Genomic DNA, 13,887 nt, shown 5'->3' on the forward strand with positions numbered 1-13,887 from the left:
AAAGTCTAAGTGTGGAATTGCAGAATTTCTGCAGCACTAAAAAAATGCATCAAAATACGAGGCATCAAATCTGCACCAAAAACAAGTTAAAAAAAAAAAAAAAACACACACAAAAAAGCAATAAATATGCAAAAAAAAAAAAAGCAGATTGCTAGTAATTAATTTGGATGTTTCCTTGGAGATATAGTCTGGCACAAAAGACACTAAAGCAAGAGTTTAGTTCAGAGGTAGTAATAGAATATGATGTGCACGGCCAGACTACATTATGTATAATCTGTGTGGTCAACCAGGGCACCAGCTGGCAGACTTCAATGGGAACAATGTTCTCTGTCCTTCTGTGTCCTGCTCTCTTTTCTGTCAGCTTGTCAGTCTGCACAAGACAGTAGGGAGTAGAGTACCTGTACTGCCGAGCTGAGGAGGCTGAATGATGCCAAGTAGAGATGGGCGAATCCGAATATGTCTAGCAGGTCCATACTTACCCGGTATCGCACGCAGCTGTCATACTGCTTCCGGGTCCCCTTATTCGCTCTCATTAATATTCACTGCTTCCCCTTCCCTCCCTCCATGACAGAGTCTGTGATTGGTTGTGGACTGTTAACATAAAAAAAAAAAAGCGCAGCATCCCCCATATTTTGATACCAAGTGCAGATAAAGCAGACAGATGAAGGCTGCAACCCCAGCTATGTGCAATATGTTGGCTGTGTATCTAAAAAAAAGCCTTATGCAGTCCCTCATATTTTATTTAAACATTTAAAAAAAAAAAAAGCCGCATTAGGTTGTGGCGCACCTGAGGCTTCAGTCACCACAGTGTACTGCATCTCTTTTAAGATGTAGTACTCATCCTGGGTAAGGAGAAATAAATCGCTGGTGATTCCCACATTCACACCACATACAGTTTGGTGCCTTCCCACTGGGGAGATGGCCTGGGGTAGATAGGGGGGTGGCCATCACGAAGCATGGGACTTTCCTGGTCACTGGAGCCAGCCACCTGGGGGGAGGGCACCACTTTGGGAAAAGGGAAAGAGCATCTTCACACACAGTTAGTCAGACCCGGGCACAGCTTGAGTTGAGATGCACACTGGGACCTCAGTCCACTTTCTTCTACCTTCACACTTCTGGGAGCTTCATAGGACCCGTGGCTTGGAGCATCCAGTTCAGCCCGGGTTCTCTACAGCTACACGGGATTCCAGGGTCTGCGAAGAGTGCAGGAAACACCCGCAACCCGTTCCATATTCCACACACACCGGAATTGGTGGGACCTCGACCAGAAAGGACTCAAGGTGGGAACACCAGCGGTGACCTCGAATTACTCGGGATCGGCTGGGGCCCATCACAGCGGTGACCAGTACTTCTGAAGTGGCAACCGGGTTACTTAAAGAACTGAGTAAAACACCTGGAACCCGAAGAGACCGTGTCCGTCTGTCATTGCCGACGCCGCCACTCCGCACCTCGGCACTCGCCATTACTACTCCCCTCATCATCCTCCCCGGGGACCATTCCACCTGTGGGGAGCAGAAACATCTCAGCTGCTACTACCATCCACCCCAGAAACCAGCGACAGCAGCGGCGGCAAATTCCCTGGCCGCATACCGCAGGTGGCGTCACGAAATCAACCTCCACAATCATCCTTACTTCCACTCTACCTCTGTGTACACCCCGGTGTCACGAAGCCGGAAAGGGCCACTCATGACATCCTCCCTGATCCTCACTAGCCCAGTGACAAGTATTTATCCCCCGACCCCCAGGGGTGCTACAAGGTCCCTTGTATCCTTGTATTTTGATACACAGCCAAGATATCGCACAGACCTGGGGGCTTCTGTCTCCAGCAGCCTGCTTTATCTGCACTTGGTATTAAAGTATAAGCAACCAGATGCCATTTTCTCATTTTTTTATTTTTACACTCCACAACCTATCAGACACTGTCACAGAGGGGGTGGGGGAAAGCAGTGAATATGCATAGGAGCAAATGAGCAGCCCCAGAAGCAGTGTGACAGCCGTGTGGGACACTAAGTATAATTCTCCTATTTTAATCTGCATTTATCCGGGTGGCTGATCCTGAACAGTAACACAGGCTTCTCTGAGAAGTCCGTGTTCAGGGTCCGTGTACGGACCCTGAACTTTACAGTTTGGGTTCACCCATTACTAGTGCCAAGTACTTAACATTCCTCTGGAGACACATCCATGAACATGTCATGTATTATATATGTGTCATGTATTATGTAATACAATAACATGCACCACCAAATGTTTAATTTGTAATATTTTTTGCTGAATGTTGTTCATTTTTATTCTAAATCATGAAAATCAATAAAAACATTGTGAAAGTAATGTCAAGTATCATGTGTAATATATACATATTTTTTCTTGTATTGTGTAATCTGTCATGTAATGTGTAATAAATGTGCCATGTATAATGTGCAATATATGTGCCATACATGTGTAATATGCAGTGTGTGCCTTGTATTGTATGTAAAATATGTATCATTTATGTGTTTCTAGTTCTGCAAATTGATATTGACTTGGCAAATCCTAAAGATGTGGAACATACACACTGTCAAGATTCAGCTTGGCTTGCCAGTTCCACTGCTCGTCATGTGACTGCTCATGTGATTTGCATACTTGTGGTTAATTGCTGACTAAGTTCTCATCCACTTCACTCAATGGAACAATAGAACACTGACAGAAGAAGAAAAAGTCGCACATGACCGCAGGTAGGAAAATCACATGAGCAGTCACATGACTTCTCAAAATCATCAATAAGAGCTCAAACTTAATAGTTTGTATAATCTGAAGATGCTGCTTAGCCCGGAATACCCCTTTTAAGGGGTTGTCATCTACTAGGTCAACCGCTTCTCAATCCTCGCGTTTCCCTCTTGTAAAATAATAACGCCTATAATCACCTCCTAGCGCCATTCCAGGAGCATCAGCACTGCCTCTCCGGGGATCATGCAACATTGTTATGCCATCGTTAAGCCATTTCACTCTACAATCCTTCAGACAAATCACATACACTGACAAGCAAAAGGGTAGCAATGTTTTGATCTTTTGGACTTTCAGGCTCCATATCTCACCATCCACTACAGCTTTGAACGTGAGAATACCACAATTTAATAACGAAGCATCTTGGCTATCTCATACATAAATGTGACTTCACTATTTAACATATCATTAGTTATGCAGATTTCTCTCATCATGTTACTGTTTTGCTCCTAAAACTCTAAATGCTAATTTTATTTTATTAGTATCTTCTAAATTCACCTTTATAATAGAAGCTGGAAGACAGAGAAGTGCAAATAGGGTCTTACTCGGGTGATTAACGAGGGTGACAGCACTGAGACAGGCTCACCTTGGTGGGTTGTGACAGGCACAACCACTGTACTGGTGTATAACATAGCTGCTGCAGCCCCACTTGTAGGTAGATTAGGAATAGTGCAGGAAGGGTTAATGCCGCACTGCGATGAATAGAAGGAAACTCCAGGATTGTTGATCGCATTGAAATTCATGTGATTTTGACCTGATGAAGGAGAAATAACTCTCCGAAATGCATTGTTAAATAAAATCACCATTAATTTTTCCTGAAGTTTCCTTCTATTCATGGCAGCTTGGCATTAACACTTCCTTCACCATTCCTAATGTAAATCCACCCATTGGCTTTCAACACTGCCTAAACCCTTTTGGGCATGCTATCGATTAGATTCAAGCATGTCTTGACAGAAATCTGATCCAAGGTCTCTTCTACACATTCCCAATGTTGGTGCATACTGATCGACTCACTTGGGTATGTATACAGCTTTTTCTTTAACTCTACCAAAAAGTGTTTGATTGGGTTGAGGTTTTGGGACTGTGGGGCCAATCCAGCACCTCCACATCATTGTAATGTAACCATTTATTCGCCAATCTTTACATATGCTTTGGATCGTTGTCCTGCTGGAACATTAGTTCTTCCTTTTCATACCCATAGTAGTAGAGTATACAAAGTAACTCATCTTGTAGGATACTCACATACAGCTCAGCATTGAGACCACCATCAATCCTGCTCAAGTATCCAACACCTTTGGCTGTGAAACAACTCCATGTCATCAGGCTTCTTCCACTGAACTTGACAGCTCCTTCAAATTCTCCGATTGTTTCCTTTTGCCTTTTTTTCTCCAGATTCATTTGCACCCATCAGAGCCTAGTCTATTGAATTTCGTCTCATAACTCCAGATCACCCATTTCTGATTTTCCAGAGTCCACTTTTCCTACTTTTTGGCAAACTCAAGTCGGTGCTTCTTATGATAAGGCCACCATTGCCCACTTGTGTAATGTGCATCGCATGGTGCTTGCATGGATGTCTGTGATATCACTATTACGAAGCATACGAGAAACCTTCCCTACCGTGTATGTTGCACCTGAACTGATCTGACCTTGTGATGAGCCAACTTGTTGACACTGATATTTTACCTCTTGGATTTTGAATGGATGAACGGACTTCATTTCGTATTATTCTAACTATTATGGCACTCACATGATACAGTTAGACAATTTTCTTGGCAGAGAGACCACTATCAATGAGCTGGATGATGCCATTTCTCTTTACTTGGGAATTCTTTTCCATGGCTGCTCCTCGATTCAAACCGGTAACCTTTCACTTAGAGATCAATCTAATAACACACGGAACTATTAGGGCATGTGAGAACAGGTTGTAATTTGTAGTATATAAGAAGAAAGATTTCTCCACAACCAGGAGCAAAACAGTAACAATGCATGACAAGAATCTGCGTAACTAATCATATGCTAAATAGTGGGCGGCACGGTGGCTCAGTGGTTAGCACTGCAGCCTTGCAGCGCTGGGGTCCTGGGTTCAAATCCCACCAAGGACACCATCTGCAAGGAGTTTGTATGTTCTCCCCGTGTTTGCGTGGGTTTCCTCCGGGTACTCCGGTTTCCTCCCACACTCCAAAGACATACAGATAGGGACTCTAGATTGTGAGCCCCAATGGGGACAGTGTTGCAAATGTATGTAAAGCGCTGTGGAATTAATAGCGCTATATAAATGAATAAAATTATTATTATTATTATTATTAAATAGTTACAAATCAAATTTATGTATGAGATAGCCAAGATGATAGTCTCAAGTTCGAAGCTGTAATGGATGGTAACATACGGAGCCTGAAAGTCAAAAGTTCAAAACATTGTTACCCTTCTGCTCGTAAGTAAACATCTAGAGGAAGTAAGAGCTGCTGCTCCTCAGCAGGAATAAAGGATAAGTTTATGATATTATTTCATTAAGAACTCAAAAATATGGGAAGTTCAAGTCCTTTCAATGGACAATTATCTTATGTGGTTAAAAAATAAGCAAAATTCGTTACCTGTAGACTATCTCTGTCAGATGGTTTCAATTTGCTTTTAAGGGCATCAATCATCTCATACAAGCAAAGCTCCACTTGTTTGCTTTGCCTACAAAATAAAATGATATTATTTAAAATCAAAAAAGTATCTTCTGAGCACATCTTAGACTTTAGTCACTTAATGTCCATATGCTTTACTGATTTACATTTTCATTCCTGTAAAAACTCTTTAAAGAATGAATTTGATTTTAGTTTAATACAATGCATTACAAATGATCTTAGGGATGCACAGAATTTATTTCGAAGACCTCATATTCGTACTTTGACATATTTAAAGTAAATAGCATTTTTAATATCTAATGAGGTTTGGTGATATCGATTAATAGTCATAACTGAATAAAAATTATTTTGCCATCACTGCCTTCTCTGTATTTGTCAGCTCTGTCAAAAATTGCCAGCAAATGAGATAAATAATTGTGCTTTTAGAATTGAACAACTACATTGAACGTAATAAAGAAAAACACTAACAGCCCTATATTTATTTTTATTTTTTTTCGGTAAAATGAAGGACACAGTGAAGGAAAGGGCTCTATTATAGTCTGTGCCATTATTGTCACCTACATGAATTTAATATTTCTGCATCTATAAAGGGTATGTTCACACAATGTTTTTTTCAGATATTTTTCTTAGCGGGCCTGCTCTGAAGAATGCCAGAAAAAATGCACAGATAAACTTGAAAGCCTGTTCCAATTTAACCCTATTCACAAACAACTTTGTGGTTCATAATTTAAGCTTTTGAACATTTTGTAATCATTTCAGGTGTCCAAACATGACATGCAGTTAAAACTAGTGGGGCCAGGAGCGATGCACTCCTGAAGATATTACACTACAACAATCCGTTAAGACAAGCATTTTCTACTGTGAGGCCACTCCATAATTTAGAGTAGAAGGCTAAAAAACATACTTTTATAATGAGAAGGCTTATAAATGACAGGAAGACACCCTTTTAAGTGTTTTCTAAGATACCACTTGCATTCTATTCATTACTTAAAGGTGATCTGTCAGGTGATTTTGTATTACAATACTAATGTTAGCTTTAAAAATAGGGCTTAAGGAGACCTTTTAGAATCAGTAACTTTTATAGCTCTATCTTCACCTCTTATCTTGTAAGCTCCATAGAATTCAGTGTGATGTAGTTACTAATCAAGCTATGTAAATACAAACTGCATATATGCACTGCTCCCTCCTACCACCTCTCAGTGCTGGCATCAGTGATAATAAATGTGAACTGAATTTGCATTGCTGCCCCCATTCATACTCCCTAACACCTCTCAGCAGTGAAAGAAAATGCACTAAGGGTTGGGAGGCGGAGCAGTGAATATGCAAATTTATTTACATACACTTGAATAGCTTGCAGGAAACACTGAATTCTACAGCAAGATAACAGGATAAGGTAGAGCTAGAAAACTTACTGATCCTAAAAGGTCTCCCTGAGCCCCATTTAAAGAGAACATCAGTATTGTAATACAAAGTTACCTGCCAGATTCCCTTTAATTTAATTTCTATAGATATTAAAAAATCACCCCAAAAAAAAAAAAAAAAAAAAAGAGTTCCACTACACAAATAAAAACTTTTAACAAAAAACACTTCAGTATTTAAAAATTGCTAGCATTTAAGTGGTGTCTGCTTGAAAAACTCAATGTTTTGTCTGAAAGAAAAAAATGTTATGTGACCAAACTAACAGAATTTTTGTTACCCTTTTATAACCTTACACCAGGGATTTTTCCTATTAACACAGGATAACATTTTGGATATACAAAATAATTATATCCATGATTGCAGGCTAGCTAAGGGTCCATTTATACTACAAGATTACTGTGTATGAGTGTTCCAGCGATTACACACCAGGGGCCAGGTCGCTGCTTAAGGTCCAGTCACACTAAGCAACTTACCAGCGATCCCAACAACGATAGGGATCGCTGGTAAGTTGCTAGGAGGTTGCTGGTGAGATGTCACACTGCGACGCTCCAGCGATCCCACCAGCAACCTGACCTGGCAGGGATCGCTGGAGCGTGGCTACACGAGTTGCTGGTGAGCTCACCAGCAACCAGTGACCAGCCCCCAGCACCGCGTGGAAGATGCTGCGTTTGGTAACTAAGGTAAATATCGGGTAACCAACCCGATATTTACCTTGGTTACCAGCGCACGCAGCTACACGTGCAGAGAGCAGGGAGCAGCGCACATTGAGCGCTGGCTCCCTGCTCTCCTAGTTACAGCACACATCGGGTTAATTACCCGATGTGTGCTGCAGCTACATGTGCACAGAGCAGGGAGCAGCGCACACCGCTTAGCGCTGGCTCCCTGCTCTCCTAGCTACAGCACACATCGGGTTAATTACCCGATGTGTGCTGCAGCTAAATGTGCACAGAGCAGGGAGCAGTGCACAATGCTTAGCGCTGGCTCCCTGCTCTCCTAGCTACAGCACACATCGGGTTAATTAACCCGATGTGTCCTGCAGCTACATGTGCACAGACCAGGAGCCGGCACTGACAGTGAGAGCGGCGGAGGCTGGTAACAAAGGTAAATATCGGGTAACCAAGGACAGGGCTTCTTGGTTACCCGATGTTTACTGTGGTTACCAGCCTCCGCAGAAGCCGGCTCCTGCTGGCTGCACATTTAGTTGTTGCTGTCTCGCTGTCACACACAGCGATCTGTGCTTCACAGCGGGACAGCAACAACTAAAAAATGGCCCAGGACATTCAGCAACAACCAATGACCTCACAGCAGGGGCGAAGTTGTTGCTGGATGTCACACACAGCGACATCACTAGCAACATCGCTGCTACGTCACAAAAGTTGTTCGTTAGCAGCGATGTTGCTAGCGATGTTGCTTAGTGTGACGGGGCCTTTAGTGTCACACACAGCGAGATTGCTGATGAGTTCACTGGTATGTCACAAAACCTGTGACTCAGCAGCAATCTCGCTATGTGAGAAGTACCCTTTAAGCTTGGTCTGCCTATTTAAACAGGATAATAGAACGTAAATTGGTAAATATTTACCAATTGGTTGTTTATTGCCACAAATTGAGTGGAGTACTTTAAAATACTGGTAGTATGTATATTTAGTGCAAATTAATATGCAGACACCAAATTTACTTTTCTGTCATGTTTTAAATGAGGAAGTGTGGGATTTCATACTCATGAACTCTGACTGTACAGATTTCCTGCTACTCCCTTTTCTTTTGAGGACAGCTATAAACTTTCTTATAAAATTATGGGGAAAAAAACCACAATAACATGAAGTATATACTATAGAAGTAGTATTTAGATGCCGTAATTACCTGCACTTTTGTGAAGTATATGCTTATGTGAATGATTTCACCTTTACCATCAAAGAGCACAGGAGTAATAACAATGCAGATTGCAATGGGCATACTTATGCAGACTAATGAACGCTTATGGGCCATTTACGTGCTCCAGTTTAATTCACACAATGAAAAGAAGTCATTGTTTCATGTAGACTTAAGGCTATCGTGCTTGCTACTTGGCTGGATAGACCATCATGTAAGAATAATGTATATGTAGATGACTGCCATCTCTGGTGTATTATGCAAACTATAGAAAGCAAAACGGAACCAACAGAAATTTCCATTTTGTTAAGAGTCAAATATCTTTACAATAATGTTTTCAGATTATACCCATATGAACAAGCATCCCATGTCCCAATGTATCCATCAATTAAAGGGGTGGTCTCAAGTTCTTAAATAGGTAAAATGTAATGGTTTATTTAACGGGAATCTGTCACACTTGAGTTTTTTTTAATTATTAATATGGGCATACAGATAGTTTAGAGGTGAAATTAGCCATATCTGTATCCCTCCTGGATGATGGTTAATTTTGGAAAAATCCTCTCATATACTTTCTATCCCCCGGATTATGGTGCATGCACTGCACAGAAGATAACCTGCCTCGAGTCCTCACTGTATAGGCTTCTTCCTCCTCTACTCTTTAGTATGCTTGTGAGGTCAGGTGCGTAGCTGGAAATTCCACACCTGTGCATTGTGCCTGCTGTCTCTCTCCTGCACTGTGAAGTCCCAGTGATTCCCCAGAGCCTAGGCACATCAATATTGAAGTCTGTGCCCTTCTGTGGGCAGTTTTCAATTTAGTGGAAGGAAAAAATGAAAATTTTACTTTTTCCCACAAAAATGTTATTTTAGCTCCAAATTTTGCATTTTTTCACAAGGATAACAGGAAAAGGGCACCATACAATTTGTTTCGCAATTTCTCCTGAGTGCACTACCTCATATGCGTTTGAGAACTACTGTTTGGACAGATGGCTGGGCTAGGAAAAGAAGAAGCGCCATTTAACTTTTAGAATGCAAAATAGTCTAAAATTGATAGCAGATGCCATGTGTGTGCAGAGAGACTGATGTGCCTAAATGGTGAAAAAACTCCACAAGTGACCCAAGTTTTGAAACTAGACCCTTCAAGGAATTTATCTAGATATGTGGCGAGCACCCTGAAACCCCAGGTGCTTTACAGAATGTTGAGCAGAGAAAATAAAATATTTTTTCCACACCAAATGTTTTAGCTCCAAATTTTGCATTTTCATAAGGGCAACATGAGAAAATGCACCATAAGATTTGATGTGCAATTTCTCTGAGTACATTGATAACCCATTTTTTTATGGAAAACTACTGTTTCGGCACACAGGGCTCGGAAGGGAAGGAGCGCTATTTGATTTTTGAAGTGCCATTTTGGCTGGAATAGGTAGTGGACGCCATGTCACATTTGAAGAGCCCATGAAATGGCAAAATAGTAATAACTATTGGACGGTGAAGAAACAATTACATTTTTACCACTAAAATGTTATTTTAACCCCACATTTCCAATTCATAAAGGTTAAAAAAAAGAAAAAAAAAAGAAAAAGGCCTCAAAATGTGCTACACAATTTCTCTTGAACATGACAATAAAGGCCGCTTTACACGCTACGACATCGCTAAAGCAATCTCGTTGGGGTCACGGAATTTGTGACGCACATCCGGTCGCTTTAGCGATGTTGTTGCGTGTGACACCTATGAGCGATTTTGCATCGTCGCAAAAACGTGCAAAATCGTTCATCAGTGACATGGGGGTCCATTCTCGAATATCGTTGCTGCTGCAGTAATGATGTAGTTCGTCGTTCCTGCGGCAGCACACATCGCTCCATGTGACACCGCAGGAGCGAGGAAGATCTCCTTACCTGCGTCCCACCAGCAATGAAAAAGGAAGGAGGTGGGCGGGATGTTACGTCCCGCTCATCTCCGCCCCTCTGCTTCTATCGGGCGGCCGCTTAGTGACGTCGCTGTGACGCCGCACAGACTGCCCCCTTAGAAAGGAGGCGGTTCGCTGGTCACAGCGACGTCGCTAGGCAGGTAAGTAGTGTGACGGGTCTGGGCGATGTTGTGCGCCACAGGCAGCGATCTGCCCATGTCGTACAACCGATGGGGGCGGGTACCCACGCTAGCGATATCGGTACTGATATCGCAGCGTGTAAAGCGGCCTTAACCTATATGTGACTGTACAGTACTGTTTGGCTGCACCACAGAGCTCAACAGTAAAGATGAGCGAACCTTTGGAAGTTCGGTTCTTTGGCAGCAAACAAGCCTAGCTCCACAGGCTCGAGCTTGACCCGAACCCCGGATCAAGTCACTGCTCGGCAGTTTTAGTCTCCGCCCACATACAGCCAGTCACGGGGGAAGGTGGGCTTTTTTTGTTGTTGCACACTACATGTGATCATGCTGTTGTTACCCCCAGTGTGCGCTGTTCAAACACTGCAAGCAGCTCACACAGTGCTGAGCACCAAGCGTACCTGAGCACAGTGTTGCTCGCACGAGTTTTGTTAGCACGTACAGCATCCGTTTCTTGAACCCGAACCTGGATTTTTAAATTTAGTGTTCAGGTCGAAAAACGAACCTCAGGTTCACTCGTCTCTACTCAGGAGGGAATGGGGGCCATTTGATTGTTGGAGTACAGATTTTCCTAGAATAGTTTTCAGACTCAATTTGCAGAGCCACCAAGTGCCTGAACTGCAGAGACCCCCTCAAGTGATTACATATTGGAAATTACACCCCTCTAAGAAATCATCTATGAGTGTAGTGACTATTTTGTCTCTAAAAGACAAAGAGTCAACTGCAGTGAATGTTGCAAAATTAAAAATGGCAAATAAGCACTTGTAGTGCCCAATACATTGTAGTGCCCATACATAGTGCCCAGCTTGTGCTTTTGTGCTTCTGGAGACACACATTCTATACATTAAGCAAGCTCTCCTCACTAAAACAATGCCAAACATGTTAACATAAACTGTGGTTTAAGCACTCTGTGGGTCTCAGAAAGGAGATTTGGATTTGGGAGTGGAGATTTTGCTGGTCTTCTTTTTTGGAGGGGGGGGGGGGGAACCATAGCGCTTTTCCAGAGCATTGGTGCTACCAGTAATGTGGAAGCCACCTATATTTCCGTTAACAGATGATGGACCTAAGTGGGTATTTTTCTTTTTTTTGCGGGTTGAGTTAAATGCTATTGGTGGCAATTTGTGGTACAGAAAATGTTGGATCAGTCCACATTTATCCTGTGAGTACTTGAGTAAGGGTTTTCATCTACATCTCCCAAATACATGGTTCAAGTGAAACCCCCAATGGATCCATTCACTATAATGAGGCAGCAGAGTTACTTCGGACTCTGGCTTCTGTTTAGCAGCGTCCATCTTTTCAAAAGTGCACAAAACTGTTGTTGACTTCACTTTTGTGCACGCCTAAAATGAAAGATAAAAAAGATGGACACCACCCAGACTATAGGCCAGATGGGAGTTCAAAGGGATTCCCTCTGCCTCAATACACTGAATTTTTAATTGCAAAGTCTGAATCATGTTTTTCAAAGATTTACATATAATCCCTTTTGTAAGCACTCAACGTAGAACACAGGATAAATGTGAGCTCCACCATTTTTGGTCACACTGTTTTTTGATTACTTTCTATTCTGCACTTTTAGGAGGCACCATCAAGAAGAAACAGCAATTCAGAAATGGTTTTTTGTTTTTTTTATGTCGTTCACTATGTTGTAAAAGTGATACGATCACTGTATTTTTCGGGTCAGTGCAGATGCAGTAATACCATATTTAGATTTTTTTTTGTTTTACCGCTTTTACACCATAAAAACAATTTTTATACAAAAAAAATGTTTTTACATTGCAGTGTTCTGAGAGCTATAGCTTTTTCATTTCTACACTGACTGTGCTGTATGCTGGCTTGTTTTTTTTCCAGAACAAAATTTTGTTTCCAGAGACACAATTTTTATTTACATGCAACTTTTGATCGCATTTTATTCCACTATTTTGGGTGGTATGATGACAAAGTATTAGGTTTTTTTGCCACTTTATATATATATATATTTTTTTTAGAGTGTTTATTGAAGGGGTTAAATAGTGGGACAGTTTTATAAATCAGGTTGTTCCAGACACGACAATAACAAATATATGTACTTTTTAATTTTTTTACATCAATATATGTATTTATTGGTATAAAAAAAACCAATGTTCTTTATTTTTTGATTTTTAAGGGTTGTTTGTTTTTTTTTACAATTTAATATATTTGTTCATTGCAAGGGACACCATGGCACTACAGCACTAAATATAACATTGCTATTCATAATAGAGCAGGGGTGGGCAATTAATGTTTCCGAGGGGCCATATCAGAGACCATGACTGTTGTGGAGGGCCAATTCAATAAGCTGAAATTAATACTGCTCAATATTATTATTAACATGTTAATTATTAAAATTATTTTAGGTTAACATTTATTGTATCACAAAACATTGAGCAGAAATTAAGTATGATGACACCAAACCTATATGCTGTATTGGCCCATACACAGCCCCCTATATACAGTATGAGTACACACAATTAAATTTGTGAATTCTCAGAGCTCACAGAGTGCATGCTGTCAGGATTCTCTGGGGCCAGTGGCGGCCGCATGACTGCAAGCATGTGGTTTTCATAGATACGGTCATGTTTCGACAATACATCCATTGCCTTGATCAGTACAAGTGAATTAAGTGAGGCCAGATATATCTAACCAAATATGTTCAGAAGTATGCAAATCACATACATGTGGTCACCTGATTGCCTTCTTCCAGAACCAGAGAATTATTACAGTGCAAGGATTTACAAGCCTGCCGTTACTGAGAGAGCCAGCCGTCACCGAGGCACAGTCTTGTGCCTCAAGCTTGGACAACCCCTGTAATCTGAAAGAGCATCAGTCACCTTTGATAAAGCGATGGCCATGTCTAAAGGTACCGTCACACTAAACAACTTACCAGCGATCCCAACAACGATACAACCTGATAGGGATCGCTGGTAAGTTGCTAGGAGGTTGCTTGTGAGAGGTCACACAGTCAGACGCTCCAGCGATCCCACCAGCAACCTGACCTGGCAGGGATCACTGGAGCATCGCTACACGGGTTGCTGGTGAGCTGTCACCAGCAACCAGTGACCAGCCCCCAGCCAGCAGCGACGCACTGAAGCGA

At 41.7% G+C, this 13,887-nt stretch overlaps 1 protein-coding gene across 1 annotated transcript in view; it reads right to left on the reverse strand.

The window, feature by feature from the left end:
- LOC142243222 (dynein axonemal heavy chain 5-like) overlaps positions 1-13,887 on the reverse strand; it is a 638,472-nt gene that overhangs the window by 508,173 nt on the left and 116,412 nt on the right. Inside the window, exon 23 of the mRNA XM_075314893.1 lies at positions 5,352-5,439. Within this exon, the coding sequence (XP_075171008.1) occupies positions 5,352-5,439 (88 nt within the window). The remainder of the gene's footprint in view (positions 1-5,351; positions 5,440-13,887) is intronic.

This window comes from Anomaloglossus baeobatrachus, chromosome 6 (assembly GCF_048569485.1).
Source record: "Anomaloglossus baeobatrachus isolate aAnoBae1 chromosome 6, aAnoBae1.hap1, whole genome shotgun sequence".
NCBI lineage: Eukaryota > Metazoa > Chordata > Amphibia > Anura > Aromobatidae > Anomaloglossus > Anomaloglossus baeobatrachus.